Source organism: Notolabrus celidotus, unplaced genomic scaffold (genome assembly GCF_009762535.1).
Source record: "Notolabrus celidotus isolate fNotCel1 unplaced genomic scaffold, fNotCel1.pri scaffold_137_arrow_ctg1, whole genome shotgun sequence".
NCBI lineage: Eukaryota > Metazoa > Chordata > Actinopteri > Labriformes > Labridae > Notolabrus > Notolabrus celidotus.
Window position 1 is genome coordinate 118,584 of NW_023260015.1, and position 27,688 is coordinate 146,271.

General features: G+C 44.8%; 3 protein-coding genes across 3 annotated transcripts; all 3 read right to left on the reverse strand.

Moving 5' to 3' along the window:
- Positions 1–999: 999 nt before the first annotated feature.
- Positions 1,000–3,366, reverse strand: LOC117808667 (tripartite motif-containing protein 16-like). Its single transcript, XM_034678357.1, has one exon. The coding sequence runs from the start codon at positions 3,251–3,253 to the stop codon at positions 1,565–1,567; it is 1,689 nt and encodes a 562-aa protein (XP_034534248.1). The 5' UTR covers positions 3,254–3,366; the 3' UTR covers positions 1,000–1,564.
- A 6,352-nt stretch (positions 3,367–9,718) lies between these two features.
- On the reverse strand, positions 9,719–11,741 carry LOC117808677 (tripartite motif-containing protein 16-like). The gene has a single exon (XM_034678366.1). It carries the CDS (start codon positions 11,730–11,732, stop codon positions 10,068–10,070), a length of 1,665 nt encoding a protein of 554 aa, XP_034534257.1. The 5' UTR covers positions 11,733–11,741; the 3' UTR covers positions 9,719–10,067.
- Positions 11,742–14,700: 2,959 nt separating this feature from the next.
- On the reverse strand, positions 14,701–27,553 carry LOC117808673 (tripartite motif-containing protein 16-like). The gene is made up of 2 exons (XM_034678361.1): positions 26,628–27,553; positions 14,701–16,034 (listed from the first exon to the last, which is right to left on the reverse strand). The coding sequence occupies exons 1-2, from the start codon at positions 27,519–27,521 to the stop codon at positions 15,270–15,272; spliced, it is 1,659 nt and encodes a 552-aa protein (XP_034534252.1). The 5' UTR covers positions 27,522–27,553; the 3' UTR covers positions 14,701–15,269.
- Positions 27,554–27,688: the final 135 nt, after the last annotated feature.

Sequence of the window (27,688 nt, forward strand, 5' to 3'; positions counted from 1 at the left end):
TTGTATTCTATTCTATTCTATTTTATTCTATTTTATTTTATTGTATTCTATTCTATTCTATTTTATTTTATTCTATTTTATTTTAATTTATTTTACCTTTATCATTGCTATTATTATTGTTATTATTTTTTTTAACTATGTTAGTACATTGTTGTTTTCCCCTGTCCCGTGTTGTAAGCTGCTGTAACAATAGAATTTCCCCCAATGGGGGACCAATAAAGTATATCTAATCTTATCTTATCTTGAAAATATGTTATATATATATTTTTAATATTTTGTCATATTTAAATTACGTGTCTCAAAGGCATCTGCGTATTGTGTACATAACAGAGAGCAGTACGTATTTAAATTGTAATGTCTGACAGTGAAAGCAGTATAATGTGTATTCCTACATTTACACAAGTTCTACACACAGTCGGGAGCAGGTGTAGATTTTGTGAGCAGTTACTCACAGATCAGCACGAATAAAAGATTGATGAATGCAGAAATCTGCATACATTTCTGCTGCACCAGATTTACACACAAATTCGTGCTGCTCACGTTTCATGAATGAGACCCAGTGAACGCAGCCCGGTCTTTACAAGTCCAAGTCTTGAAAAGGAGTGCTCTACATTTCATACTGTGGACTAACTTTTTGGGGGAATCAGGGTTGAATCTCAGTTTTAGTAAGTTCCCTTTTTGGCCCTTGGCGTCTTCCATTTGAGGACATTTAAATAGAGTTAAGACTACAGGTTTAGGTGTGTTGGTGATGTGCATGGGTGTGTGAGACATGGTTCTGTTGTGGGTGTGATGAGAGATTACTACATGGTGAGTCATTCCCACTCTCTTGTATAAGTTTGAAACTTGGTCCAGCAGGTTTTTATGAAACCCTGGAATGAAATCAAGAAGTTCGGACTTTGTTCCTGTTTGTTTATTCAGGATGTAAACCTTCAGTTTGTTCACACATCCCATCAGTAAATCTGTTCAGAGACTCTTGTTCAATGATTTTCCACACAATCAGTTAGTTTGACCACAAAGTCTGTGTGTCATCTTTTTATTGATTAAGATCAGGATATTTACAGTCTCATTAAACCTCTTAGTGCCTCATTAAAACAGCAACATGTGCTCAGACAAACAAATCAAAGTCCATGTGATTACAGATTTCTTTACATGAAGTGGTGACAACAAAATATATCTGATAAATGAAAGTAGAAGAAGAAGTTTCAATTCTGTTTGAGCTACTTTACCCCCAAATACACAGAAAAGATCATTTCAACCACAAATAAATCTCAATGAGGGATTCAATGGAAAAGAAGAACAGTGACTGAAAAGTTGTAGTCTTATTATACTTCCTCTTTTTACTGGACATTACATTATAGCATAAAGTTAAATTTAGCATCGCATAATCAGAAGCAAAACTCAAAACAACACAACAGATATTAAGACGTCAAAGTCCCGCCCACATGTTTGATTGACAGGCGAGAAAATGCAACAACAATCAGCTCTCAGCAACAAACAGGAAGACAAAACAAGTGGAAGAGATAAAACACAAAACTGAACCCACTGTCCCTGAAATGACTTCAGTCTACTTCAGTTTACAAAACTCAACTGAGAATCCATCAAATAAACCAAATACAGAGCGATAAATCCTGAGGCCAGCATGTAGAGGCTGAGTGAATGTGGTCTGGACTCTGTGGAGGAGAGTCATGGTTTTAGAGACGCTGTAGAAGGACAGAATACCTGCTCTGTGATCCAGGTACACTCCTACTCTGGAGGACTGAGGACCTGAGACAGGAGTCTCCACATTGTTGAACATGAAGTTATATCTGTTGAGGAAACAATCTAAAGCCCAAGATTTGTCATTGCGTCCAAACACACATTCAGTAGAGTTCCCTGCTCTGCTGATATTCTTGTATGCGACTGCTACAGAAACTCTTCCTCTCCGCTCCACCTCCCAGTAACAACGTCCAGTGAGACCCTCTCCACTCAGGACCTGAGGATCATCAGTGAATCTGTCTGCGTGACTAGAATAAGACTGAGGTTGTCTCATAAATGTTGCTTTTCTGTTCCCATCAGATAATAACAGCTCTGTGTTTGCTGTGTTTGGATCCAGTGTGATGTCACGTGAGTATTTTAAGAACTCAGCTCTGGTCATGGGCTCTGGTTCTGGATCTGACAGTAAAACATCCACTTCAGTCCCTGTCTGTGAGATGTTTGTCCATCCCTCTCTCAGAACATCCTGTAGTATATCTCTGACTCCTGACACAGCCGCTGTCACATCCTCAAAGTACCTCAGAGGACGGGTCTTGATCCTGGATGAGTGTGTAGATCCACTGAGTCCTGACAGTGAGGGGTAGTCCTGTAGAAACTGGTTGTGGTCCTCTGTGTGTGCCAGCTTCTGCAGCTCAGCGTCTCTCCTCTTCAGCTCAGTGATCTCCTGCTCCAGCTTCTCCTGAAACTCTTTGACTCGACTCACTTCAGTTTCCTGCTGGGATCTGACCTGCTGCTTCACATCAGAGCGTCTTTTCTTCATGAGACGGATCAGCTCAGTGAACATCTCCTCACTGTGCTCCACTGCTTTATCAGCGGAGCCGTTGATAGCCTCCACCTCCTGTTGAAGCAGCTTCACATCTTTCTCTCTGTCCTGGATTCTCTGCTGGATGTTCAGTCGACTCCCCTCCAGCTCTCTCTGCCTCTCAGTCCTTTCTGCTGCAGCTGAGACCGTGTCGTGGCCTTTATGTTCGTCCACAGAACAGAGATAACAGATAGACTGCTGATCAGTACGACAGAATATCTTCATCACCTCATCATGACGAGAGCAGACCTTCTCCTGGAGCTTCTTGGAGGGCTCCACCAGCTTGTGTTTCTTATAAGCCGGAGATTCAAGATGAGCCTGGAGGTGTTTGTCACAAAATGAGATCAGACACTGCAGACAGGACTTACTGGCTCTCAGTTTCCTCCCGGTGCAGACGTCACAGGCCACATCTTCAGGTCCAGCATAGCAGTGATCAGCAGGAGCAGCTTGGAGTCCAGTCTTCTTCAGCTCCTCCACTAAATCTGCTAACATGGTGTTTTTCCTCAGGACAGGCCTAAGTGTGAAGGTCTGTCTGCACTGAGGACAGCTGTAGACTCTCTTCTCATCCTCTCCATCCCAGTGACTTTTAATACAGTTCATGCAGTAGCTGTGTCCACAGGAGGTAGTCACTGGATCCTTCAGCAGATCCAGACAGATGGAACAGCAGAATCTCTCTTGGTCCAGCTGGTTCTGATCCATTTCTCCTCTCAGTGACGGTCAAAGAGTTCCTCTAACTCCAGATAGAAACAGTGTCTGAGCTCTGATGGACGACAGCCGTCTGCTCTTGTTGACTCTCTGCAGTGAATGAGGACTTTCAGCTTCTCAGAGTCTGCTTTGTAAAATGAAGGGGAGGGATGGATCAGAGTTCACTGCAGAGGAAAGATGCAGAGTGGTAAAAGTCAGGGTGTGTTTAACGTCTCTTACTGTATGCAATACAAGTAGATGGACATGGGACTCTTACACTTTGCTCCCAACAATCAGGCGTTACATTTTATTCTCTTTGTCACATTTTCCAGTTATTTAAAAGAAGAGAAACACATCAGTGTGTCATGTTTGAAACACATTGTTCAGCTTTGTAATCGTTCTTCTTGCATGCAGATCCTCAAGGCCTCTTAAAGACCTGCTGATCCAACTCTTGTCCTGAGTTCGGCCTTTACGAGCACAAAGTAATTACAATATACGGCTTTAAGTGTTATAAAATCAAATAACTGCACAGATATGGAACAAAGTACAACATTCACACCAGGTTATATCACTTTGTTTAGATAAATCATTCACCAACAAGCGTGCAAAGGTGAACTCATTAATCCACCCTCCACTGAAATACGCTGTTGGAGGAGTTCTTAGTTTCATGATGCTCCAAATGTTTCCAATGGGGGACGAGTCAGGACTGCAGGCAGGCCAGTTCAGCACCTGGACCCTTCTACTACAGAGCCATGCTGTTGTAATATGTGCAGAATGTGCCAGTGGGATGTTCTCACTTTCAGGAGGACGTGTGTGATTAGTGTTGATAACAACATGAGTCAGATGCACCTTTTCAGGGTCTTTGTAAACCTTTAGGCGTGGACAAAGTGACTGAACGATATGATTCACTGTAAGAACAATACTTTTCAGTCTTCTCTGCAAGAATCAACCTCTGCTGCATCTGACTCCAACGTTCCCCTGACACTCTTTCAGTGTATTTCCTGACTGCTCTGTCTCCTTTCTGAAGTGTCTTCGCTCAGATTTAAAGACATAAATCAGCAACAACTGAGGTCCACATGTCTAACAGCCAAACCTGATCCATCTCCGATCCGTCACAGCTCCGGATCTGATTTCTATTCTAGTCAATGTGTTAACTTCCTCTGGATCCGCTCCATTGCCTTCAGGCTGCATATCTGATCCGGCAGGTCGGAGTCCTCCGGATCAGATACACAAGACTTCTATTGTTGCCGGATGCTGCAAATCAGGGCTCAAGTTGGACTTGAGTCAGCGTCCTGGACTCGAGTACTACAACACTGCCTCCAGTTCATCTGTAACTGGCTCATTGTTGAACCCTTTTCAGAATCAGAATCAGAAATACTTCATTTATCCCACGGAGGGAAATTGAGTCACTACAGTTGCTCTATTCACAATATCTGGGTCTTTGTTCATAATTTAACATAGAGTGGTCTAGACCAGGGGTTCTCAAACTTTTTGGAGCCAGGGACCCCTTACAGCTGAGAAACTTGTCCAAGGACCCCCTCATAATTGTAACACAGATTAAACACATTAGTGATGTGTCATGATCAGAAGCTGCGGCTCTGAGAGTCGATGCTTTATAGTGGATCAGAAGAGCCGGCTCACATCCAGAGAGAGAGCCGGCTCCCAGTTTGTTCCTTTCCCTGCTTAGCTCTCTCAGTGCTCAGCCCCAGCTCTGCTCACAGCAGGACTTTGTTTTGATTGGTCAGCATGGCGGCCATGCGGCCAATCACATGTGAGGATATAGGATACAGGTGATGGAGGGGAGGCTGTGTATCGTGGCTTCATCTATTCCTTCTGAGAGGGTTAGGGTTAGGGTTCTTCTCAAAGACCGGGCAAATACTCACTGAGAGGAGAAACCGGATCAGACCATCCAAGCTGAGGCATCTGATTTTTCTCAATGCCAAGCTGAGGACATTCATAATGTTTGCTTGAGTTTGGTTCTGGTTCTGTTTGCTTGAGTTTGGTTCTGGTTCTGTTTGCTCGAGTTGGTTCTGGTTCTGTTTGCTCAAGTTTGTTCTGGTTCTGTTTGCTCGAGTTTGTTCTGGTTCTGTTTGCTCGAGTTTGTTCTGGTTCTGTTTGGTCGAGTTGGTTCTGGTTCTGTTTGCTCGAGTTTGGTGATGGTTCTGTTTGCTCGAGTTGGTTCTGGTTCTGTTTGCTCGAGTTTGTTCTGGTTCTGTTTGCTCGAGTTTGGTGATGGTTCTGTTTGCTCGAGTTGGTTCTGGTTCTGTTTGCTCGAGTTTGTTCTGGTTCTGTTTGCTCGAGTTTGTTCTGGTTCTGTTTGCTCGAGTTGGTTCTGGTTCTGTTTGCTCGAGTTGGTTCTGGTTCTGTTTGCTTTAGTTCTAAATCAAGAAGTTCAGACTTTGTTCCTGTTTGTTTATTCAGGATGTAAACCTTCAGTTTGTTCACACATCCCATCAGTAAATCTGTTCAGAGACTCTTGTTCAATGATTTTCCACACAATCAGTTAGTTTGACCACAAAGTCTGTGTGTCATCTTTTTATTGATTAAGATCAGGATATTTACAGTCTCATTAAACCTCTTAGTGCCTCATTAAAACAGCAACATGTGCTCAGACAAACAAATCAAAGTCCATGTGATTACAGATTTCTTTACATGAAGTGGTGACAACAAAATATATCTGATAAATGAAAGTAGAAGAAGAAGTTTCAATTCTGTTTGAGCTACTTTACCCCCAAATACACAGAAAAGATCATTTCAACCACAAATAAATCTCAATGAGGGATTCAATGGAAAAGTTGTCGTCTTCTTTCACACAAAACTTTCACTTCTAGGTTTAAATAAAAAAAAGCACTAAGAGAAGTTTCAAACATTTCATTCAAGTCTCAAACATTCCACAGTAAAGCTCACTCCTCTGTTTGATATTTGTCAAATGTAGTTGCTCCTCCAGCTCTCCTTGTGGTTCGTAGTCCACTCTCTCTCTCTCTCTCTCTCTCTCTCTCTCTCTCTCTCTCTCTCTCTCTCTCTCTCTCTCTCTCTGTCTCTCTCTGAGCGCTCAGTCAGAACAATCAAAGCAACAGAAAAAGCAAGACAGTAAACCGACACAGCATTCACCGCAATCCTCACAGAAGCAATCCTCACAGGAGCAATCCTCACAGGAGCAATCCTCACAGGAGCAATCCTCACAGGAGCAATCATCACAGGCGCCTCCTCCAACAGCTTCAGGTCCAACATAGTGGTGATCATGAGCAACAACGTAAGGAGCAACCTGACCAACAATCAGTGTCAGCTCCTCCACTAAATCTGCTAACATGGTGTTTCTCTCCAGGACAGGCCTCGTGTGAAGACCTGTCTGCACTGAGGACAGCTGTAGTCTCTCTTCTCATCCTCTCCATCCCAGTGGGTTTTAATACAGTTCATGCAGTAGCTGTGTCCACAGGAGGTAGTCACCGGATCCTTCAGCAGATCCTGACAGATGGTGCAGCTGAGTTTCTCTCGGTTCAGCTGGTTCTGATCCATTTCTCCTCTCAGTGACGGTCAAAGAGTTCCTCTAACTCCAGATGGAAACAGCTTCTGAACTGAGAGAGGTTCTCAGACTCAAATCAAGAGAGGGATGACTCAGAGTCTGTTGGAGACGAAAGACCGGGTGTGTTTGTTGTATCATGCTCTTGAACAAGTTCTGGTTTCACCAAAGATTGCACAGCTTTTCATACACGTCACTGAATCATCACCCTATCGTGGCCACGTGAGTGAGTCCATGTTCATTTGGCAGCATTGGATTGGACAGCATTACTTCCTGTAATACGGCCGTAACTTGCCAAACAGGAAGTCTGGATATCCAGTTCTTGTGACTCATAACATCTCTTACTGTGTGCAATAAAAGCAGACGGACATGGGACTCTTACACTTTGCTCCCAACACTTGAAGTATAAAGTCATTACAATATACAGCTTTAAATATTGTAAAACTATATTGATCCTCTGTAGAAGAGGCGCTGGTGTACTGGAGGCCACACTTGAGACCTCAGAGAGACGGACAGTAAAGGCGGGTACACACTACAGGATAATCGGGCTGGTTTTTGTCCCGATCTCCTCCTTAAGATCGACGCCAGCAAAGGCCTGATTGTCTGATGTTTGCAAACGACATGGTGTGTGATGTTCCTGTGGGTGTGGGGTGTGTTAAGAGGGATTTCGTCTGGTGGGAGACGCTCGGAAGGCCTCAGAATAGAGGTGTGCCAAAGTATGGATACTACGATATAATATATTTAAACAATAACCATACAGCCGTTCTAAACAGATTCTCTCACAAAAGCCTGCTACAATTTGGATTTACAGAGTCACTACTTCAAGCCTCCACATGATGGCGCTTAGCATGAAGAAGAGTGGGTGCTGCGGTAGAGAGTACTCTTTGAAAAGAAAGAAGAAGAAAATGATGCAAGGTGGAGGATTAACAAACAGCAGAGGAAAAACACCTGAAAGATGCACCGTCGAATTTCAAATCTAAAGTCTGGGCCCACTTCGGCTTTTACTGACAATGAAACCACACGTGATAAAGAGTTCGCAGAGCTTACCGTGGAGGAGAGGATGGTTCACGATGCTAATGCTAACGTTAGCTGTCCTTACAGCTGGCAAAGTGCCTGAAGCGGCTCAGCTTGTAATGTGCCGCAGAGACTAAATGGGGTTGTGCTTGCGACGCGTCTTGCCATTAAATCAAAGAGAATTTTAAATTGTATTCATATTTGTGTCTTGTGTATAAGATTTTAACTGGCTTGGCCCCGCCTCCACTGCGTCAGTTTATCAACTTTCACTCAGTGGACTCCATTAAATCCACAAGAATATCTTCATTTAGAAATTGTAATGTACCCTTTCACCATTCTGCCTTTGGGCCGTCAGCTTTTCTGTGAAAGCCAAAACTCAGTGGAACACCGGAGGATATTAAGAACTGTGAATCTCTCAGCAGCTTCAAAACCAGACTGAAAAGTCTGCTAAAGGACACTCAACACTGCAACCACTGATTTAATACTTTTAACTTGATATACAGGATTGTTTGTTTGTTTGTTTGTTTGCATTTTAACAATGTGATGTTTTAATTGTGACCTGCCAAGGGACTGCAGATGTAAATTAGCTTTAAGCTAACTCTGGTACAATGCATCAGATGGTGACATTTATGTTAAATATTGTACATGGTCCCTTTACAAATAAATATAATAAAAAAATATAATAAAAAAAAGTTCAAAGTAAGTTTTCTATTCCCCCAAATCCCCCAAAAGATCGAAATAAACGATGAAAATGACGATGAAGGTGGCGGTCAACAAAAAAAATACTCAACCCCACTCCCCCTCTGTGTGTGTACCTCCCGCCCCCAACTGATAAATAACAGGTAGATAAAAGGTAAACCACACCCATGAACCCAAAACTGGAAATGAAGTCAGCAATAAAAAAGGAAATAATCATGACTAACGAATAAGACAGAAAATCAACATTATGGCCCCGACAGTGCCACTTTGAGAACTGCTCCAGTAAAGTATCTACTGGTCTAAGACTTAGACCAGTAGATACTTTGTTTTACTTGGCTGTCGTTCATGTGTATCCGTGCTCATGCAGCGGAAGAACACCGGTCTGAGAGGTGCGTCTGAAAATAGTCCCAAAACAAAGACTGACAGCAAACTGAAGAGCTCCATGTTTTTTCTACTGGTGCATGCATTTGCACCGTGATGAGTGCCTGGAACATATTTTCTTAACTTTAGTGAAATCATGTGAAATAGGCGACCCCGTCTGCAGAGAATTGTAGCCTAGCTTACCTGCCGGTCCTCTGGGAATGTTCTCCTTAAAGGGGAAGAGCTCACCGGCACTCATTGTGGCTACCAGGAGCACTAGTGTACTGTAACTCATACAACCCCACTTCAAAAACACTGAACTATCCCTTTAAGAGGAATTGAATAAATATGATTAAACGTGTTTTCCATGTAAACGCGAAGGAGAATACTTTAATTCAGAATTATTTAATTCTGAATTAAAAAACATCATGTAATCATGGCCAGTGTATATCTGTAATATTTGCTTTATTTTATTTTGTTCATTTTTATCCTATTTTTCACCTTTATCATTTTTAGCGTCAGCTGCTGGAACAAAATAATTTCACCCAATGGGGGATCAACAAAGTAAATCTAATCTATTCTATTCTAATATAATCAGATCTAATCTAATCTAGTTGAAGGTAATTTGGCAAAGGTTTTACAAATCAACACATGTAGCTCACCCTTCATCTCTGCCCAGCAGAGGGCGCTTATGTCTCACACAAATCAGTGTCTTTAATCACCTTCTGTATTAACTTCCCCTCATCTTCACTGTTCTCATGTCAGCTGTTGTGATGCTGCGTTCAGGGCACAAGTGAAAAACAGGAGAAAAGTGATTTTGAAACTTTGTTTTTATTTGAAACAAAATTAATTCTGCAAACAAATTTCTGTAAACATGATTATAGATTTCCTACAAATGAAAAGAGTGATGAGAACAAATGTTGTTTTTTATACACAACAGCATATAAATGCATCAATACTAATGATGAACCAACATTTACAGCAGAGACGAGTTGATGTTTTCATGCAGAGAAATGTCAGTTCAGTGAAAGCCTCCACGGTTAAACAGACACAGGAAGGAGTGTTAATTCAACAAACTCAAATATTTACACAACAAAGGAGAAGATGTCAAAGTCCCGCCCACCACGATTGATTGACAGCTGACACCAATCAGCTCTCAGCAACAAACAGGAAGACAAATCAAGTCCAAGAGTTAAAACACAAAACTGAACCCACTGTCCCTGAAATGACTTCAGTCTACTTCAGTTTACACAACTCAGCTGATCCCAAAAAAACACTGAGTCCAGCATGTAGAGGCTGAGTGAATGTGGTCTGGACTCTGTGGAGGAGAGTCATGGTTTTAGAGACGCTGTAGAAGGACAGAATACCTGCTCTGTGATCCAGGTACACTCCTACTCTGGAGGACTGAGGACCTGAGACAGGAGTCTGCACATTGTTGGACCAGAAGTTATATCTGTTGGAACAATTTAAAGACCAAGATTTGTCATTGCGTCCAAACAAACATTCAGAGTCCCCTGCTCTGCTGATATTCTTGTATGCGACTGCTACAGAAACTCCTCCTCTCCACTCCACCTCCCAGTAACAACGTCCAGTCAGACCCTCTCCACTCAGGACCTGTTCATAATCAGTGAATCTGTCTGGGTGACGAGAATAATACTGATGTTTAAACATAAATGTTGCTTTTCTGTTCCCATCAGATAATAACAGCTCTGTGTATGCTGTGTTTGGATCCAGTGTGATGTCACATGAGTATTTTAAGAACTCAGCTCTGGTCTTGGGCTCTGGTTCTGGTCTTGGTTGTGAAAGTAAAATATCCACTTCAGTCCCTGTCTGTGAGATGTTTGTCCATCCCTCTCTCAGAACGTCCTGTAGTTTATCTCTGACTCCTGACACAGCCGCTGTCACATCCTCAAAGTACCTCAGAGGATGGGTCTTGATCCTGGATGAGTCTGCAGGTCCACTGAGTCCTGACAGTGAGGGGTAGTCCTGTAGAAACTGGTTGTGGTCCTCTGTGTGTGCCAGCTTCTGCAGCTCAGCGTCTCTCCTCTTCAGCTCAGTGATCTCCTGCTCCAGCTTCTCCTGAAACTCTTTGACTCGACTCACTTCAGTTTCCTGCTGGGATCTGACCTGCTGCTTCACATCAGAGCGTCTTTTCTCCATGAGACGGATCAGCTCAGTGAACATCTCCTCACTGTGCTCCACTGCTTTATCAGCGGAGCCGTTGATAGCCTCCACCTCCTGTTGAAGCAGCTTCACATCTTTCTCTCTGTCCTGGATTCTCTGCTGGATGTTCAGTCGACTCCCCTCCAGCTCTCTCTGCCTCTCAGTCCTTTCTGCTGCAGCTGAGACCGTGTCGTGGCCTTTATGTTCGTCCATTAAACAGAGATAACAGATAGACTGCTGATCAGTACGGCAGAACATCTTCATCACCTCATCATGACGAGAGCAGATGTTCTCCTGGAGCTTCTTGGAGGGCTCCCCCAGCTTGTGTTTCTTAAATGGAGCTGCTTCAAAATGAGGCTGGAGGTGTTTCTCACAGTAAGAAGCCAGACACTGCAGACAGGACTTACTGGCTCTCAGTTTCCTCCCGGTGCAGACGTCACAGGCCACATCTTCAGGTCCAGCATAGCAGTGATCAGCAGGAGCAGCTTGGAGTCCAGTCTTCTTCAGCTCCTCCACTAAATCTGCTAACATGGTGTTTTTCCCCAGGACAGGCCTCGGTGTAAAGACCTGTCTGCACTGAGGACAGCTGTAGACTCTCTTCTCATCCTCTCCATCCCAGTGACTTTTAATACAGTTCATGCAGTAGCTGTGTCCACAGGGAACAGCTACAGGATCCTTCAGCAGATCCAGACAGATGGAACAGCAGAATCTCTCTCGGTCCAGCAGGTTCTGATCCATTTCTCCTCTCAGTGACGGTCAAAGAGTTCCTCTCTCTCTGGACAGAATCAGTGTCTGAGCTCTGACTCACAATGACTGTGTGCTGAATGAGGATTCCAGTCTTCAGTGTTAGACACTCTGCTGTGTTCACGCCCATCCTTCTACCTGCAGAGGTATGAAGGGGAGGAGTGGAGAGATTCTTTGATTGGGTGGGGTTCAGGTTTTACTTCTTCCATTAAGAGGAGCTTTTACAGGAAAGGGTGTGTCAGGTCTGTTGTACAGTGAGCGATTATTAGAGATGGACTCGAGCCAGGACAAAGAGAGACTACTGGTACCTCCCTCCTTTTTTAACATTGATTGTGGTGTGACCTCTCATGTTTAATCTGAACCTTCTTTTGAGGTGTTGAAATAGTTTTGTAGAGCTGTTTGTTGTTGGTGCCAGAATAAAACACCTTGTTGGCCGCTTGTCTTGAAAAGATGTTCCTAATTCTTAGCCTTAGCTGAGAGCTGTACTCACGCAAGAAGGCGGCACGCACTGGTGCAGCGGCTCTCAACTCCCTTCTTTGGTGCATTTTGTGTGCATGTTTTTTTCTGCGTATTCAGAAGCACACAGTGGGTCTCATTCATGAAACGTGAGTAAATCTGTGTCTAGATTTGCACATAAAAGCTCACGCTACTAAAACTCCACTCCGGATTCATGAACGGCGCGGGGAAACTCAGATTTGAACGTAAACACGTGTGTAAGATCATGAATGCCAACCCATCGTAAACTGACAGCACGCTCCCGGTGATCATCAATCAGCATAAATCCCCGCCCATGAATACAAATGAACACCATATAAGGACACAGACCTGTGCATCTGGTCGGCCTGCCCTGCAATCATGGCGCAAGGAGAGAAGGATAGAGAGCGACAAAAGAACTTCTCCGAGGCGGAGATTGAAAGGATTTTGGGCGAAGTGGAATGTAGGAAGCACGTTTTATTTTCTATGGATATAAAATGTTAAGTCTCTACATATAGAACACATGCATTTGTATAGAAGACTACATTCTTACTGACAAGCCAGCCGTCTCTCACAGCTCCATTCTCCAAACAGGTGCAGTATGAAGCTGTCATGCGTCCCACCGGGCCACTGAGCCACAACGTTGAGCAACACACAGTTTGCATCACATTCACGGAATGAAAGTTTTTCCGGTTTATGTATGCAAATGCATCATCAGATGGAGCCTTGATGCGTATGTGTGTGCAGTCTATGGCACCGATGACATTTGGTATGTTGGCCAGCGCGCTAAACCCCGCTTTACCTCGATTTGCCGTTGTGAGCCATCGGGGGAATTGAATGTACTCCGGCCTTAATTCAATAATGCCGGCATGTACTGCCGGTAAAATGTGGCTCATTGATGATTCCAGATCTATCTGCCATCTCCCACTGGAAGGCCCTGTGGCTACGAATCTCAGCACGGAGAGCTCCTGCAAATATGCGGGTCTATGGCGTGGCTTCTTTTAGTTGGCCTCGTCAGATTAGGCTCCAGTTAGTCTGTGTGGTTTTTAACAAGTAGTTCACCTTCTATATAAACCTAATCTAGATCTCAAATCTTTAACTGACAACTTATTTGTTGTAAATTATTTGCAGTTACTATGTGACTTGGCACATTCAAAAATAACTCTTGAATCTGAATCGCACTGCTCTTCATACTGTGTATGTTCGTTTAAATAACCTGGTGCAATTTTATCCGTGCAATAACTTACCTTACTATCTATTTATCAGATAGAAGTGTACATAGTGTATATACATCTGTAATAATTGTCATATATATATATATATATATATATTTTTTATTTTATTTTATTTTATTCTATTTTATTGTATTTTATTGTATTTTATTGTATTTTATTCTATTTTATTTTATTCTATTTTATTCTTTTTTATTTTATTTTATTTTATTCTATTTTATTTTATTTTATTCTATTTTATTCTATTTTATTTTATTTTATTCTATTTTATTCTATTTTATTCTATTCTATTTTATTCTATTTTATTTTATTTTATTCTATTTTATTTTATTTTATTTTATTTTACCTTTATCATTGCTCTTATTATTGTTATTATATTTCTTTAACTATGTTAGTACATTGTTGTTTTCCCCTGTCCCGTGTTGTAAGCTGCTGTAACAAAAGAATTTCCCCCAATGGGTGACCAATAAAGTATATCTAATCTTATCTTATCTTATCTTGAAAATATGTTATATATATATTTTTAATATTTTGTCATATTTAAATTACGTGTCTCAAAGGCATCTGCGTATTGTGTACATAACAGAGAGCAGTACGTATTTAAATTGTAATTTCTGACAGTGAAAGCAGTATAATGTGTATTCCTACATTTACACAAGTTCTACACACAGTCGGGAGCAGGTGTAGATTTTGTGAGCAGTTACTCATAGATCAGCGCTAATAAAAGATTGATGAATGCAGAAATCTGCATAAATTTCTGCTGCACCAGATTTACACACAAATTCGTGCTGCTCACGTTTCATGAATGAGACCCAGTGAACGCAGCCCGGTCTTTACAAGTCCAAGTCTTGAAAAGGAGTGCTCTACATTTCATACTGTGGACTAACTTTTTGGGGGAATCAGGGTTGAATCTCAGTTTGAGTAAGTTCCCATTCTGGTCTTTGGCGTCTTCCATTTGAGGACATTTAAATAAAGTTAAGACTACAGGTGTAGGTGTGTTGGTGATGTGCATGGGTGTGTGAGACATGGTTCTGTTGTGGGTGTGATGAGAGATTACTACATGGTGGGTCATTCCCACTCTCTTGTATAAGTTTGAAACTTGGTCCAGCAGGTTTTTATGAAACCCTGGAATGAAATCAAGAAGTTCAGACTTTGTTCCTGTTTGTTTATTCAGGATGTAAACCTTCAGTTTGTTCACACATCCCATCAGTAAATCTGTTCAGAGACTCTTGTTCAATGATTTTCCACACAATCAGTTAGTTTGACCACAAAGTCTGTGTGTCATCTTTTTATTGATTAAGATCAGGATATTTACAGTCTCATTAAACCTCTTAGTGCCTCATTAAAACAGCAACATGTGCTCAGGCAAACAAATCAAAGTCCATGTGATTACAGATTTCTTTACATGAAGTGGTGACAACAAAATATATCTGATAAATGAAAGTAGAAGAAGAAGTTTCAATTCTGTTTGAGCTACTTTACCCCCAAATACACAGAAAAGATCATTTCAACCACAAATAAATCTCAATGAGGGATTCAATGGAAAAGAAAAACAGTGACTGAAAAGTTGTAGTCTTATTATACTTCCTCTTTTTACTGGACATTACGTAATAGCATAAAGTTAAATTTAGCATCGCATAATCAGAAGCAAAACTCAAAACAACACAACAGATATTAAGACGTCAAAGTCCCGCCCACATGTTTGATTGACAGGCGAGGAAATGCCACAACAATCAGCTCTCAGCAACAAACAGGAAGACAAAACAAGTGGAAGAGTTAAAACACAAAACTGAACCCACTGTCCCTGAAATGAATTCAGTCTACTTCAGTTTACAAACTCAGCTGAGGATCCAGAAGAATAAATCCTGAGTCCAGCATGTAGAGGCTGAGTGAATGTGGTCTGGACTCTGTGGAGGAGAGTCATGGTTTCAGAGACGCTGTAGAAGGACAGAATACCTGCTCTGTGATCCAGGTACACTCCTACTCTGGAGGACTGAGGACCTGAGACAGGAGTCTTCAATTCGTTGTGCAAAAAATTGTAACATGTTTTTTTACAATCTAAAGCCCAAGATTTGTCATTGTGTCCAAACAAACATTTAGTAAAGCTCCCTGCTCTGCTGATATTCTTGTATGTGACTGCTACATAAACTCCTCCTCTCCGCTCGACCTCCCAGTAATAACGTCCAGTCAGACCCTCTCCACTCAGGACCTGACACTTATAAGTGAATCTGTCTGGGTGACTAGAATAAGACTGATGATGATCCATAAATGTTGCTTTTCTGTTCCCATCAGATAATAACAGCTGTTTGTTAGCTGTGTTTGGATCCAGTGTGATGTCACGTGAGTATTTTAAGAACTCAGCTCTGGTCTTGGGCTCTGGTTCTGACAGTAAAACATCCACTTCAGTCACTGTCTGTGAGATGTTTGTCCATCCCTCTCTCAGAACATCCTGTAGTTTATCTCTGACTCCTGACACAGCCGCTGTCACATCCTCAAAGTACCTCAGAGGACGGGTCTTGATCCTGGATGGGTCTGCAGGTCCACTGAGTCCTGACAGTGAGGGGTAGTCCTGTAGAAACTGGTTGTGGTCCTCTGTTTGTGACAGCTTCTCCTGAAACTCTTTGACTCGACTCACTTCAGTTTCCTGCTGGGATCTGACCTGCTGCTTCACATCAGAGCGTCTTTTCTCCATGAGACAGATCAGCTCAGTGAACATCTCCTCACTGTGCTCCACTGCTTTATCAGCGGAGCCGTTGATAGCCTCCACCTCCTGTTGAAGCAGCTGCAGGAGTTCAGTCTTCTTCAGGTCCTCCACTAAATCTGCTAACATGGTGTTTATCCCCAGGACAGGCCTTGGTGTGAAGGTCTGTCTGCACTGAGGACAGCTGTAGTCTTCCTTCTCATCCTCTCCATCCCAGTGACTTTTAATACAGTTCATGCAGTAGCTGTGTCCACAGGAGGTAGCCACTGGCCTCTTCAGTAGATCCTGACAGATGGAACATCTAAGTTTCTTTCTCTGGTGATCCATTTCTCCTCTCAGTGACGGTCAAAGAGTTCCTCTAACTCCAGATAGAAACAGTGTCTGAGCTCTGATGGACGACAGCGGTCTGCTCTTGTTGACTCTCTGCAGTGAATGAGGTTTTTATATCTATGCTGTTCACACCCATTCTCTCAGCTGCTGACGTATGAAAGGGAAGAGAGACATATTTTGATCAGGTGGAGCCCGAACCTTTAGGGAGAGGACAGGATTTCAGGTTTTACTGCGTTCCACAGAGAGCAGCTTGTTACTAAAGACAGGGCGTGTAATGTTTCATAAATATATACGACAGAGGTTTTCAGCTGCTCAACAGTTCAGGGTCTGCTGTGTCGTGTTCTCTGTGTCATGATGCTCCAAATGTTTTCAATGGGGGACGAGTCAGGACTGCAGGCAGGCCAGTTCAGCACCTGGACTCTTCTACTACAGAGCCATGCTGTTGCTGCATAATGTGGTTTGGTGTTGTCTTGCTGAAAGATGTAATCTCTTCCTGAAAAAGGCATTGTCTGTTTCTATGTTTGGCAAACATCCTGAATCAGAGTGAAGTCCCTTTCCATGGACGTCAGTGTTAAACGGCTGAGTCTATCTTGTCACAGTGAACGCAGCCCGGTCTTTACAAGTCCAAGTCTTGAAAAGGAGTGCTCAACTATTTATACTGTGGACTAATTTTTGGGGGAATCAGGGTTGAATCTCAGTTTTAGTAAGTTGCCATTCTGGTCTTTGCCGTCTTCCATTTGAGGACATTTAAATAGAGTTAAGACTACAGGTGTAGGTGTGTTGGTGATGTGCATGGGTGTGTGAGACATGGTTCTGTTGTGGGTGTGATGAGAGATTACTACATGGTGAGTCATTCCCACTCTCTTGTATAAGTTTGAAACTTGGTCCAGCAGGTTTTTATGAAACCCTGGAATGAAAACAAGAAGGTCAGACTTTGTTCCCAGTTATATGGTTAATTTTCTTCACCAGACAAGATCTCTCTTGGAAGGAGAGCTTGTGTACAATTATAGCCGCTAAGAAGACCTACTTTGCAGTCCAGGGGTTGAAATCTACTTTGCCAGCTGTTTAAGATGAGACCACTTTGAAGCAGAAGTTGGGATGTGTGACCTCTCTGCTTGAATGAACCCTCATGTGAAGAGTGGTGGCAACAGGATCCCTTTTTCCAAGTTGTTTCCTCGTACTTCTAGGTTTTTTAGTGTCTGACAGCTTCTGACTGTTGACCCAATAGACATCATAGACAGCTGCAAACAGACATTCTCTTTGTTTATGTCGAAGTCTTGAGCTACTTCTTCCAAGATGAAGGTTGTGTTGCTTTGTGTGTCTAAGAGTGCATACACTGTGGATGAGATCCAGACTGGTACCATTGAAGAAGTTTGTGTGCTCATGCCTTCTTGCATGACTCTGTTTGTAGTTGCTGTTGCAGCGTGTTCTTTGGTGTCCGCTTTGTCTTTAAAGTTGATGTCTCCCATTTGAGGTGTCAACCTTTGATTAACTTTATCCCTTTCTTTGAACTTGTCGTCATGCAAACATGTCGGATGTCTCTTCTAACACCTTTCACATGAGCTTCTGTTCTCACATTTCCTCGAGTGATGACGAGTTTTAAACATCAGGAGCAGAGCTTCTCTACCTCTACAACCTCTACTCGATATTGCACTGTCTTTTCAGGGAACCTTCTGCATCTGGCAATAAGATGTCCTGTTCCTTTGCAGAAAATGCATGATAGGATGCTGCTTTGTGTTGTGTTTGAGTACAGTGTTTTTGCTAGAATAGTCTGGCTGCATTACATTAACTCCATCCATCTATCTTCCTCCGGGTCGCGGGGGCAGTGTCCTAAGCAGGGAAGCCCAGACACTCCTCTTCCCGGCCACTTCCACCAGCTCATCTGGGAGGATACCGAGGCGTTCCCAGGCCAGCTGAGAGATAAAATCTTGCCAGCGTGTCCTGGGTCATCCCGGTGGCCTCCTCCCAGACGGACATGCCCGAAACACCTCCCCAGGGAGACGTCCGGGAGGCATCCTGACCAAACGCCCGAACCACCTCATCTGGCTCCTCTCGATGCGGAGGAGCAGCGGTTCTACTTTGAGCCTCTCCCGGATGTCTGAGCTCCTGACCCTCTCTCTAAGGCTGAGCCCAGACACCCTGCAGAGAAAGCTAATTTCAGCCACTTGCCTTTGGCTGCTGCCCAATCCCCACTGCACCTGACCCCTGTGACTCCCCCCGTGGGTGGTGAGCCCACGGGAGGATGAACCCATGTCTTCCATTCGGGCTGGGCCCAACTGGGCCCCATGGGTGAAGGCCTGGCCACCAGGCACTTGCCTGTGGGCCCCAACCCCAGGCCTGGCTCCAGGGTGGGGCTCCGGTGGCCCTCTGGACAGGGTACACTTGTTCGTGGTGTTTTTCTTCATCAGGTGTCCGTGGGCCGCACTTTGTCTATCCCCTCACCGAGAACCTGGTTGCCTTGGGAGACCCTACCAGGGGCAATTGCCCCAAGACAACATAGCTCCTAGAATCATTAGGGCACTCAAATCCCTCCACCACGTTAAGGTGGCGACCCATGGACATTAACTCTTATTTATTAATTCAAAACATGCAATCATTTATAACATACAAAACCGGAATACATTAAAGAAACACCTCTACAGTCATAACACCTTTATGATGCATTCTTGTTGAGATTGTGAGTCTTTATGAAAGGGTGTCACCCTGGCAGTGCAACAAACTTCAATGATTCCCCATTCAACAGGAAGTTTTTGTAATTCCTTTTCACAAATTTCAGTTCACTCTAAATTTCACATCTATGATCCCCCTCCAGCCCTGAACACATTTATATGGTCAAAGTGCCTCCTCCAGTGCTCCATGGTTTTATCAGCTCACTGTGACTGAACTTATTGACACTATTACTGTTCTTCACTAAAAGCAGTGGACAATCCATGAGCCTATGATGTTGGGGTTCAGATGGATGAATTAATCTTGATTTTCTTGAAATATTTTGTCTATTCTTCATCAAGACTGGAATCAAGTATGAATGTGAGCTACAGAGAATTTAGCATATAGTCGTACCTAAAGTCTCTGAAAGTAATATGGGAGGTAGATCTTCAGTTATCAGGCCCCTCTCCTTTGGAATCATCTACCAGTCAGGGTCCGGGAGGCAGAAGCAAATCCTGCAGTTTGGCCGACAGTAAAGGCTGCTCAGCCGGCCTTTGCTGTTGGTCAAAGTGCAGGATTTGCTTGGTTTGATCTACATCCATGCCCTGTTGAAGTTTTGGTCAGTGTGTTCAGGTTTTGTTTGGTGCATACTTTTAGTATTGTTGTATGGTCACATCATCTACTTATGCACTGATGGGAGGAAGACACGGCCCATGCTTCAAGCATGTAATGCAGTGACGGTCAAAGAGTTCCTCTCTCTCTGGACAGAATCAGTGTCTGAGCTCTGACTCACAATGACTGTGTGCTCAATGAGGATTCCAGTCTTCAGTGTTAGACGCTCTGCTGTTCACGCCCATCCTTCTACCTGCAGAGGTATGAAGGGCAGGAGTGGAGAGATTCTTTGATTGTGTGGGGTTCAGGTTTTACTTCTTCCATTAAGAGGAGCTTTTACAGGAAAGGGTGTGTCAGGTCTGGTGTACAGTGAGTGATTATTAGAGATGGACTCGAGCCAGGACAAAGAGAGACTGCTGGTACCTCCCTCCTTTTTTAACATTGATTGTGGTGTGACCTCTCATGTTAAATCTGAACCTTCTTTTGAGGTGTTGAAATAGTTTTATAGGGCCGGTTGTTGTTGGTGTTTCTCTGCCTTCTAATTTGGGATCATTTCAGTTGATCTGTTTCAGTGCTTGCTGGGCGGCCTGGCCTTTGCAATGTGGTCTCATGATCAATTAATATGATTTTACCTCAATTAGGATTAATGATGAAGGGCCGGAATCCAACAACCAAAGGTCAACAAGATCAACACCAGATGGGGATCAGCTGACCGCTCTGCTCCTCTCTTTACCCGAGTGTCCAAAATATACGGCCGTAGATCAGATGACACGACTACAGAGTGGATCATCCATCTTTGGTCTCTGGTGGTGTTTGTTATGGCCAATCCATGGCTAGCACAGAAGTCCAAAAACAAAGCCCCACTTGGGTTCAGATCAGGCAGGCTGTTCCTCCCAGTCACCCCCCTCCAGGTGACTCTTTCATTGCCTATGTTGGCTTCGTCGTCCCCCAGAAGAGCTACAGAGTCCACAGTTGGAATTCCTTCCAGAACCCCGCCCAGAGACTCCAAGAAGGCCATTCGGTGCGTCCACACAAATAACAGTCATAGCCGTACTCCTCGCAACCTGAAGTTGCATAGAGGTGAACCCTCTTGTTCCCCAGGGGAGAACCCAAACACCAGGGCACCCAGCCGGGGGTTTGTTAGTATCCCTAGACCCTCTTGGCAACTCACCCCCTGAGCAACTCTGGAATGAGAGAGAGTCCAGCACCTCTCCAAGAGTTTGGTTTCCTGAGCTGCTGCAGTGAGTGGAAGCAATGTCTGACTTTATCTGACTGGTACCACTCCACCTCCCGCACCAACTCCGGCTCTTTCCCCACCAGGGAGGCGATGTTCCACGTCCCAAGGGCCAGTCTACTCTACCATGGTTTAGCACACCTAGGTCCACGCATTCTCTCAAAGAGTGGTGACCCTCTTCCTATCTTTCTTTCTGAGAGACTCAGCCGCTCTGTAGTGTCCTTTTTATACCCAGTCATGTGACTAACCTGTTGATCATTAACCTCATTAGTTGGAGAAATTCCTCCAGGTTGTTGGGTTTTTTTTTTAGCATTACACGTTTTTTTTGTGATCGGACTCGGTGTGTTGGTGATGTGCATGGGTGTGTGAGACATGGTTCTGTTGTGGGTGTGATGAGAGATTACTACATGGTGGGTCATTCCCACTCTCTTGTATAAGTTTGAAACTTGGTCCAGCAGGTTTTTATGAAACCCTGGAATGAAATCAAGAAGTTCAGACTTTGTTCCTGTTTGTTTATTCAGGATGTAAACCTTCAGTTTGTTCACACATCCCATCAGTAAATCTGTTCAGAGACTCTTGTTCAATGATTTTCCACATAATCAGTTTTCAATCAGGATTTTTTGGTGAAGTACTTCAGACCTGTAATCTTGCTAGAGTCCAGCAGGTGGAGCCAGAGCTGGATAAATAGTATCCAGTCCTCAGGTCGACAGGGACAGGTGTGCTCTCTGTTACTCATTGTCAGGGTAAAAAATGTCTGGTCTGCTGACACTCTCAGATCTTTAATGTCCAGGTTAAAGGCTCACCTGTGTACAGCTGTCTTCGATAAGATTATTAAAACAAACTATTTATTAACATTTAAACTTCTACAGTGAGCAGCTGATTACTGATTCAGCTCTGAACATTATCTGAAAATGAGACTTTATTCTCTGAGTACACTGGACTGTAAAATTAACTTTGCCTGTGAAGATTCTCACCACAGACTTCCACTACCTTTGTCATGTCTGTTTTTAATGCAGTGACTTCCACTACAGAGCCATGTCTGTTTTTAATGCAGTAACTTCCACTACCTTTGCCATGTCTGTTTTTAATGCAGTAACTTCCACTACAGAGTCATGTCTGTTTTTAATGCAGTGACTTCCACTACAGAGTCATGTCTGTTTTTAATGCAGTAACTTCCACTACAGAGTCATGTCTGTTTTTAATGCAGTGACTTCCACTACAGAGTCATGTCTGTTTTTAATGCAGTGACTTCCACTACAGAGTCATGTCTGTGTTTAATGCAGTGACTTCCACTACAGAGTCGTGTCTGTGTTTAATGCAGTGACTTCCACTACAGAGTTGTGACTGTTTTGAATGCAGTGAACTATCAAAATGTATTTTATCAGTATTTTATCAGCGTCTCATTGGGGGTGTAAATTTAACATGATGACATTAAGTTAAATTTAGTGAGCTAATCACCTTTAATGTCCTTATTTAGGCCCCTATCTTCCCTTTGCAGCTACAGAGTCGGGCCTACAGGTGACAGATTAACCTCAGGTATAAAGAGCTGTTAAAGTTGTTATAGTTAGCTTAAGTTAGTCCTTAGAGATCCTCCTCATGTGTGTCTGAAGACTCTAAATGTCTCTGAAGAACCGCCCTCCTTTTTTAACTTCCAAACCGTTAACTGCTAATGCTAACGGATATCGCGAGCGCTAATGCTAACGATGTGAATGGAAAACGCTGTTCACTTATGCTAACAGTGTTAGCCGTGCTACTCGGCGGTTAAACTCGTTGAAACAGGTTTTTGTGATGTAGCTTATCTTGTGAGCTAATTATGAAACTCCTGTTAGAGACTGTATGATACTTCTGTTGTTTTAAATCACTCTTAACTGTGTGTGTTTATTCTTAAAATGTGAATATGATGGATTAGCGCCGCTGAAGGGCTCAATATGACACAGCATTTTTGGACATTTTATGTCAAATATGTTAGAAAAGAGGATGTTCCCTCATCATTTTACTGTGAAATATGTTTTTCTATTCTTCTCAGAATATACACATAGCTAAGCTGTTTTTGGAAACACTATAATTAGTAATGTTTTATTAGTTTAGTGGTCTTTATGTAAAATGGCGTACCAAGAGTCATTTCATTTATTTATTTATTTATTTATTTATTTATTTATTTATTTATTATTTAAAAGGACCATGCATATTAATTAACACTTCTGTAAATATGCCAGAGTTAGCCTGGATCAACCAGTGACTACCAGGAACAGGCTGGTTGACGACCAAGAACAGAGTGGAGACAGCTGGAGAGACAGCGGACAGCCCGGAAAGACGGCATCGGGGCAGTGAGGGTTAGCAGCCCAACCTGCATCTTCTGAGAGGAAGAACCCACAGCAAGCTACAGATCAACCTACGGAAAAATACCCCCAGGGATTCCCGAGAGGGGGGGAGAATGAGAATCCCAATCGGACAGACCTAAGGAAACCGACACATGGTGATGGAAATACGACAACGACTATGGAATGCGTATGCGGCAAGGTTTGCAAGAACCGGCATGGTCTGAGGATCCACCAGGCCAAGATGAAATGCGTGCAGAAGGTGCTAGCGTCACAGCGCACAGGAACGACTCCTGGTGAGACGCAGGAGGAGCCAGGCCCGGAATCACCCCACAGTGCCCGGAGCCTCCAGGTGATGCAGGAACCAGACCCACGCAGAGTATCAGAACATCGCCGGGTGAAGTGGCCCCAAGCCAACAAGGAGAAGGAGTGGCTGCAGTTCGACGACGACACCGATTCCATCTTGGAAGCAACAGCCAAGGGTCAAGCTGACCGACGCCTCCAGACAATGACCACCATCATCATCAGCCTAGCAGCTGAAAGGTTCGGTCTGGAGGAGAAGAGAGCTGCAAAACTCCCCTACACGATGAACAACAGAGCGAGCAAGATCCACCAGCTCAGGCAGGAACTCAAGAGCTTGAGGCGGCAGTACAAGGAGGCGAGGGAGGAGGAGAGGGGACCTCTGGCAGAGCTGCGAAGCATCATCCGCAAGAAGCTCACTACCTTGAGGAGAGCAGAGTGGCACAGGAGGAGGAGGAAAGAGAGGGCAAGGAAACAAGCTGCCTTTATAGCAAACCCATTTGGGGTCACAAAACAGCTGCTGGGGCAGAAGCGCAGTGGCCAACTCACCTGCTCTAAAGCTGAGATCGACTGCTATCTCAGAGATACCTTCAGCGATGAATTCAGGGAGAAAGATCTGGGTCACTGCAAATCCTTGATTGATCCACCTGTACCAACTCTGGATTTCGATGGGAAGGAGCCCGGCTGGAAGGAGGTCCAGGAGGTGGTCAAGAAAGCAAGAGCAAGCTCAGCCCCAGGGCCGAGCGGGGTACCTTACAGGGTTTACAAGAACTGCCCGAAGTTACTCCGCAGGCTCTGGAGCATCCTGAAGGTGATCTGGAGGAGGGGCAAGGTAGCCCATCAGTGGAGGCATGCAGAAGGGGTATGGATTCCAAAGGAGGAGGAGTCACAGAACATCGATCAGTTTAGGACCATCTCGTTGCTCAGTGTCGAAGGGAAGATATTCTTCAGCATTGTTGCTAGACGCCTGACAGACTACCTCCTGAGGAACTCCTACATTGATACCTCGGTCCAGAAAGGAGGGATCCCAAAGGTACCGGGGTGTCTGGAGCACACAGGTGTGGTCACCCAGCTAATCAGGGAAGCCCGGGAGAACAAGGGGGACCTGGTTGTGCTGTGGCTGGACCTAGCAAATGCCTATGGGTCTATACCCCACAAGCTTGTTGAAGAAGCACTGAACCGGCATCATATCCCAGGCAAGTTTAGGGACCTCATTTTGGACTATTACAACAGTTTCAGTCTGAGAGTCTCTTCTGGGTCAACAACCTCAGAATGGCACAAGCTTCAGGAAGGGATTATCACTGGGTGTACCATCTCAGTGATACTTTTTGCGCTCGCCATGAACATGCTGGTGAAGTCCGCAGAGGTTCAGTGCAGAGGGCCCCTCACCAAGTCTGGAGTCCGACAGCCACCCATCCGGGCCTTCATGGATGATCTGACAGTGACCACTACATCTGTCCCAGGGAGCAGGTGGATCCTGAAGGGCCTCGAGGAGGTGATCACCTGGGCTCGCATGAGTTTCAAGCCAGTGAAGTCGAGATCACTAGTGCTGAAGAAGGGGAAAGCCATCAGCAAGTTCCACTTCACACTGGGGAGTACTCAGATACCATCTATCACCGAGAAGCCTGTGAAGAGCCTGGGGAAGGTCTTTGACTGCAGCCTGAGAGACACTGCATCCATTCGAGCCACCAACCAAGAACTGGAAGCCTGGCTAACTGCAGTGGACAAGTCCGGGCTGCCTGGCAAGTTCAAGGCCTGGATTTACCAACATGGCATCCTCCCACGAATTCTCTGGCCCCTCTTGGTCTATGATGTCCCAATATCCACAGTGGAGGGCTTTGAGAGGAGGGTCAGCAGGTTCCTACGGAAGTGGCTCGGACTACCACGGAGCCTGAGCAGCATCGCTCTGTACGGGCAGAACAACAAGCTGAAGCTCCCGTTCAGCAGCCTGAATGAAGAGTTCATGGTGTCCCGTACTAGAGAGGTGCTGCAATACCGGGAGTCCTGCGACCCAAAAGTCTCCCAGGCTGGGATTGAGGTCAGGACGGGACGGAAGTGGAAGGCTGCAGAGGCTGTCGATGTCGCTGAGGCACGGCTAAGGCACAGGGTGCTGGTGGGCACAGTGGCTCGTGGAAGAGCTGGCCTAGGTAGCAGCAAAACACCTCGCTATAACAAGGCACAGGGAAAGGAAAAGAGGTCGCTGATCCAAGAGGAGGTGAGAGCAGCAGTCGAAGATCAGCGAACAAGCAGGATGGTTGGTATGCGGCAACAGGGAGCCTGGACGAGATGGGAGCAAGCCGTGGAGCGCAAAGTCTCATGGACCGAGCTGTGGAAAGCTGAGCCCCACCGAATAAAATTCTTAATCCAGGCTGTCTATGACGTTTTGCCAAGCCCATCGAACTTGTTTTCCTGGGGCATGGTTGAGTCACCAGCGTGCCCTTTGTGCCTGAAGAGAGGGACCCTGGAGCACATCCTCAGCTGCTGTTCAAAAGCCCTGGGCGAGGGGCGCTACCGCTGGCGCCACGACCAAGTTCTAAAGGCCATAGCGGACACCATCTGCAGTGGAATTAACCACTGCAAGCGCCTCCGCCCAGTGAAGAAAACAATCTCTTTCGTCAGAGCTGGGGAGAAGCCTAAATCAGCTGCCAGGACCACCTCCTCTGGCCTCCTCGCAACGGCGCAGGATTGGGAGCTGAAAGTTGACCTGGGGAAGCAATTGAAGTTCCCAGAAACTGTAGCCAGAACATCGCTAAGGCCAGACATAGTGCTGATCTCGGAAACCTCCAAGCAGGTCATTCTCTTGGAACTCACCGTGCCCTGGGAGGACCGCATTGAGGAGGCCAATGAGAGGAAGAGGGCAAAGTACACCGAGCTGGTGGAACAATGCCGAAGCAACGGGTGGCGAGCAAGGTGCGAGCCCATTGAGGTGGGATGCAGAGGGTTTGTGGGCCAGTCCCTATGCAGGGCCTACAATATGCTCGGCATCACAGGGAGCAGTAGTCCTGACAGTGAGGGGTAGTCCTGTAGAAACTGGTTGTGGTCCTCTGTGTGTGCCAGCTTCTGCAGCTCAGCGTCTCTCCTCTTCAGCTCAGTGATCTCCTGCTCCAGCTTCTCCTGAAGCTCTTTGACTCGACTCACTTCAGTTTCCTGCTGGGATCTGACCTGCTGCTTCACATCAGAGCGTCTTTTCTCCATGAGACGGATCAGCTCAGTGAACATCTCCTCACTGTGCTCCACTGCTTTATCAGCGGAGCCGTTGATAGCCTCCACCTCCTGTTGAAGCAGCTTCACATCTTTCTCTCTGTCCTGGATTCTCTGCTGGATGTTCAGTCGACTCCCCTCCAGCTCTCTCTGCCTCTCAGTCCTTTCTGTTGCAGCTGAGACCGTGTCGTGGCCTTTATGTTCATCCACAGAGCAGAGATAACAGATAGACTGCTGATCAGTGCGACAGAACATCTTCATCACCTCATCATGACGAGAGCAGACGTTCTCCTGGAGCTTCTTGGAGGGCTCCACCAGCTTGTGTTTCTTCAGTGGAGCTGCTTCAAGATGAGGCTGGAGGTGTTCCTCACAGTAAGAGGCCAGACACTGCAGACAGAAGTTGTCGGCTTTCCGTTTTCTCCCGGTGCAGACGTCACAGGCCACATCTTCAGGTCCAGCATAGCAGTGATCAGCAGGAGCAGCTTGGAGTCCAGTCTTCTTCAGCTCCTCCACTAAATCTGCTAACATGGTGTTTATCCCCAGGACAGGCCTTGGTGTGAAGGTCTGTCTGCACTGAAGACAGCTGTAGTCTCTCTTCTCATCCTCTCCATCCCAGTGACTTTTAATACAGTTCATGCAGTAGCTGTGTCCACAGGAGGTAGTCACCGGATCCTTCAGTAGATCCTGACAGATGGAACAGCAGAATCTCTCTCGGTCCAGCAGGTTCTGATCCATTTCTCCTCTCAGTGACGGTCAAAGAGTTCCTCTAACTCCAGATAGAAACAGTGTCTGAGCTCTGATGGATGACAGCCGTCTGCTCTTGTTGACTCTCTGCAGTGAATTAGTTATTATAGCTCCAGGATGTCATGCTATGCTGTTCACACCCATTCTCACAGCTGCTG

Coding starts and splice junctions, on each gene's coding strand:
- LOC117808667 (XM_034678357.1), bottom strand. CDS start 3,253: ATGGATCAGAACCAGCTGGACCAAGAGAGATTCTGCTGTTCCATCTGT.
- LOC117808677 (XM_034678366.1), bottom strand. CDS start 11,732: ATGGATCAGAACCTGCTGGACCGAGAGAGATTCTGCTGTTCCATCTGT.
- LOC117808673 (XM_034678361.1), bottom strand. CDS start 27,521: ATGGATCAGAACCTGCTGGACCGAGAGAGATTCTGCTGTTCCATCTGT. Junction 16,035..26,627: donor AGAAGCTGGCACACACAGAG/GACCACAACCAG, acceptor TCACAAACAGAG/GACCACAACCAGTTTCTACA.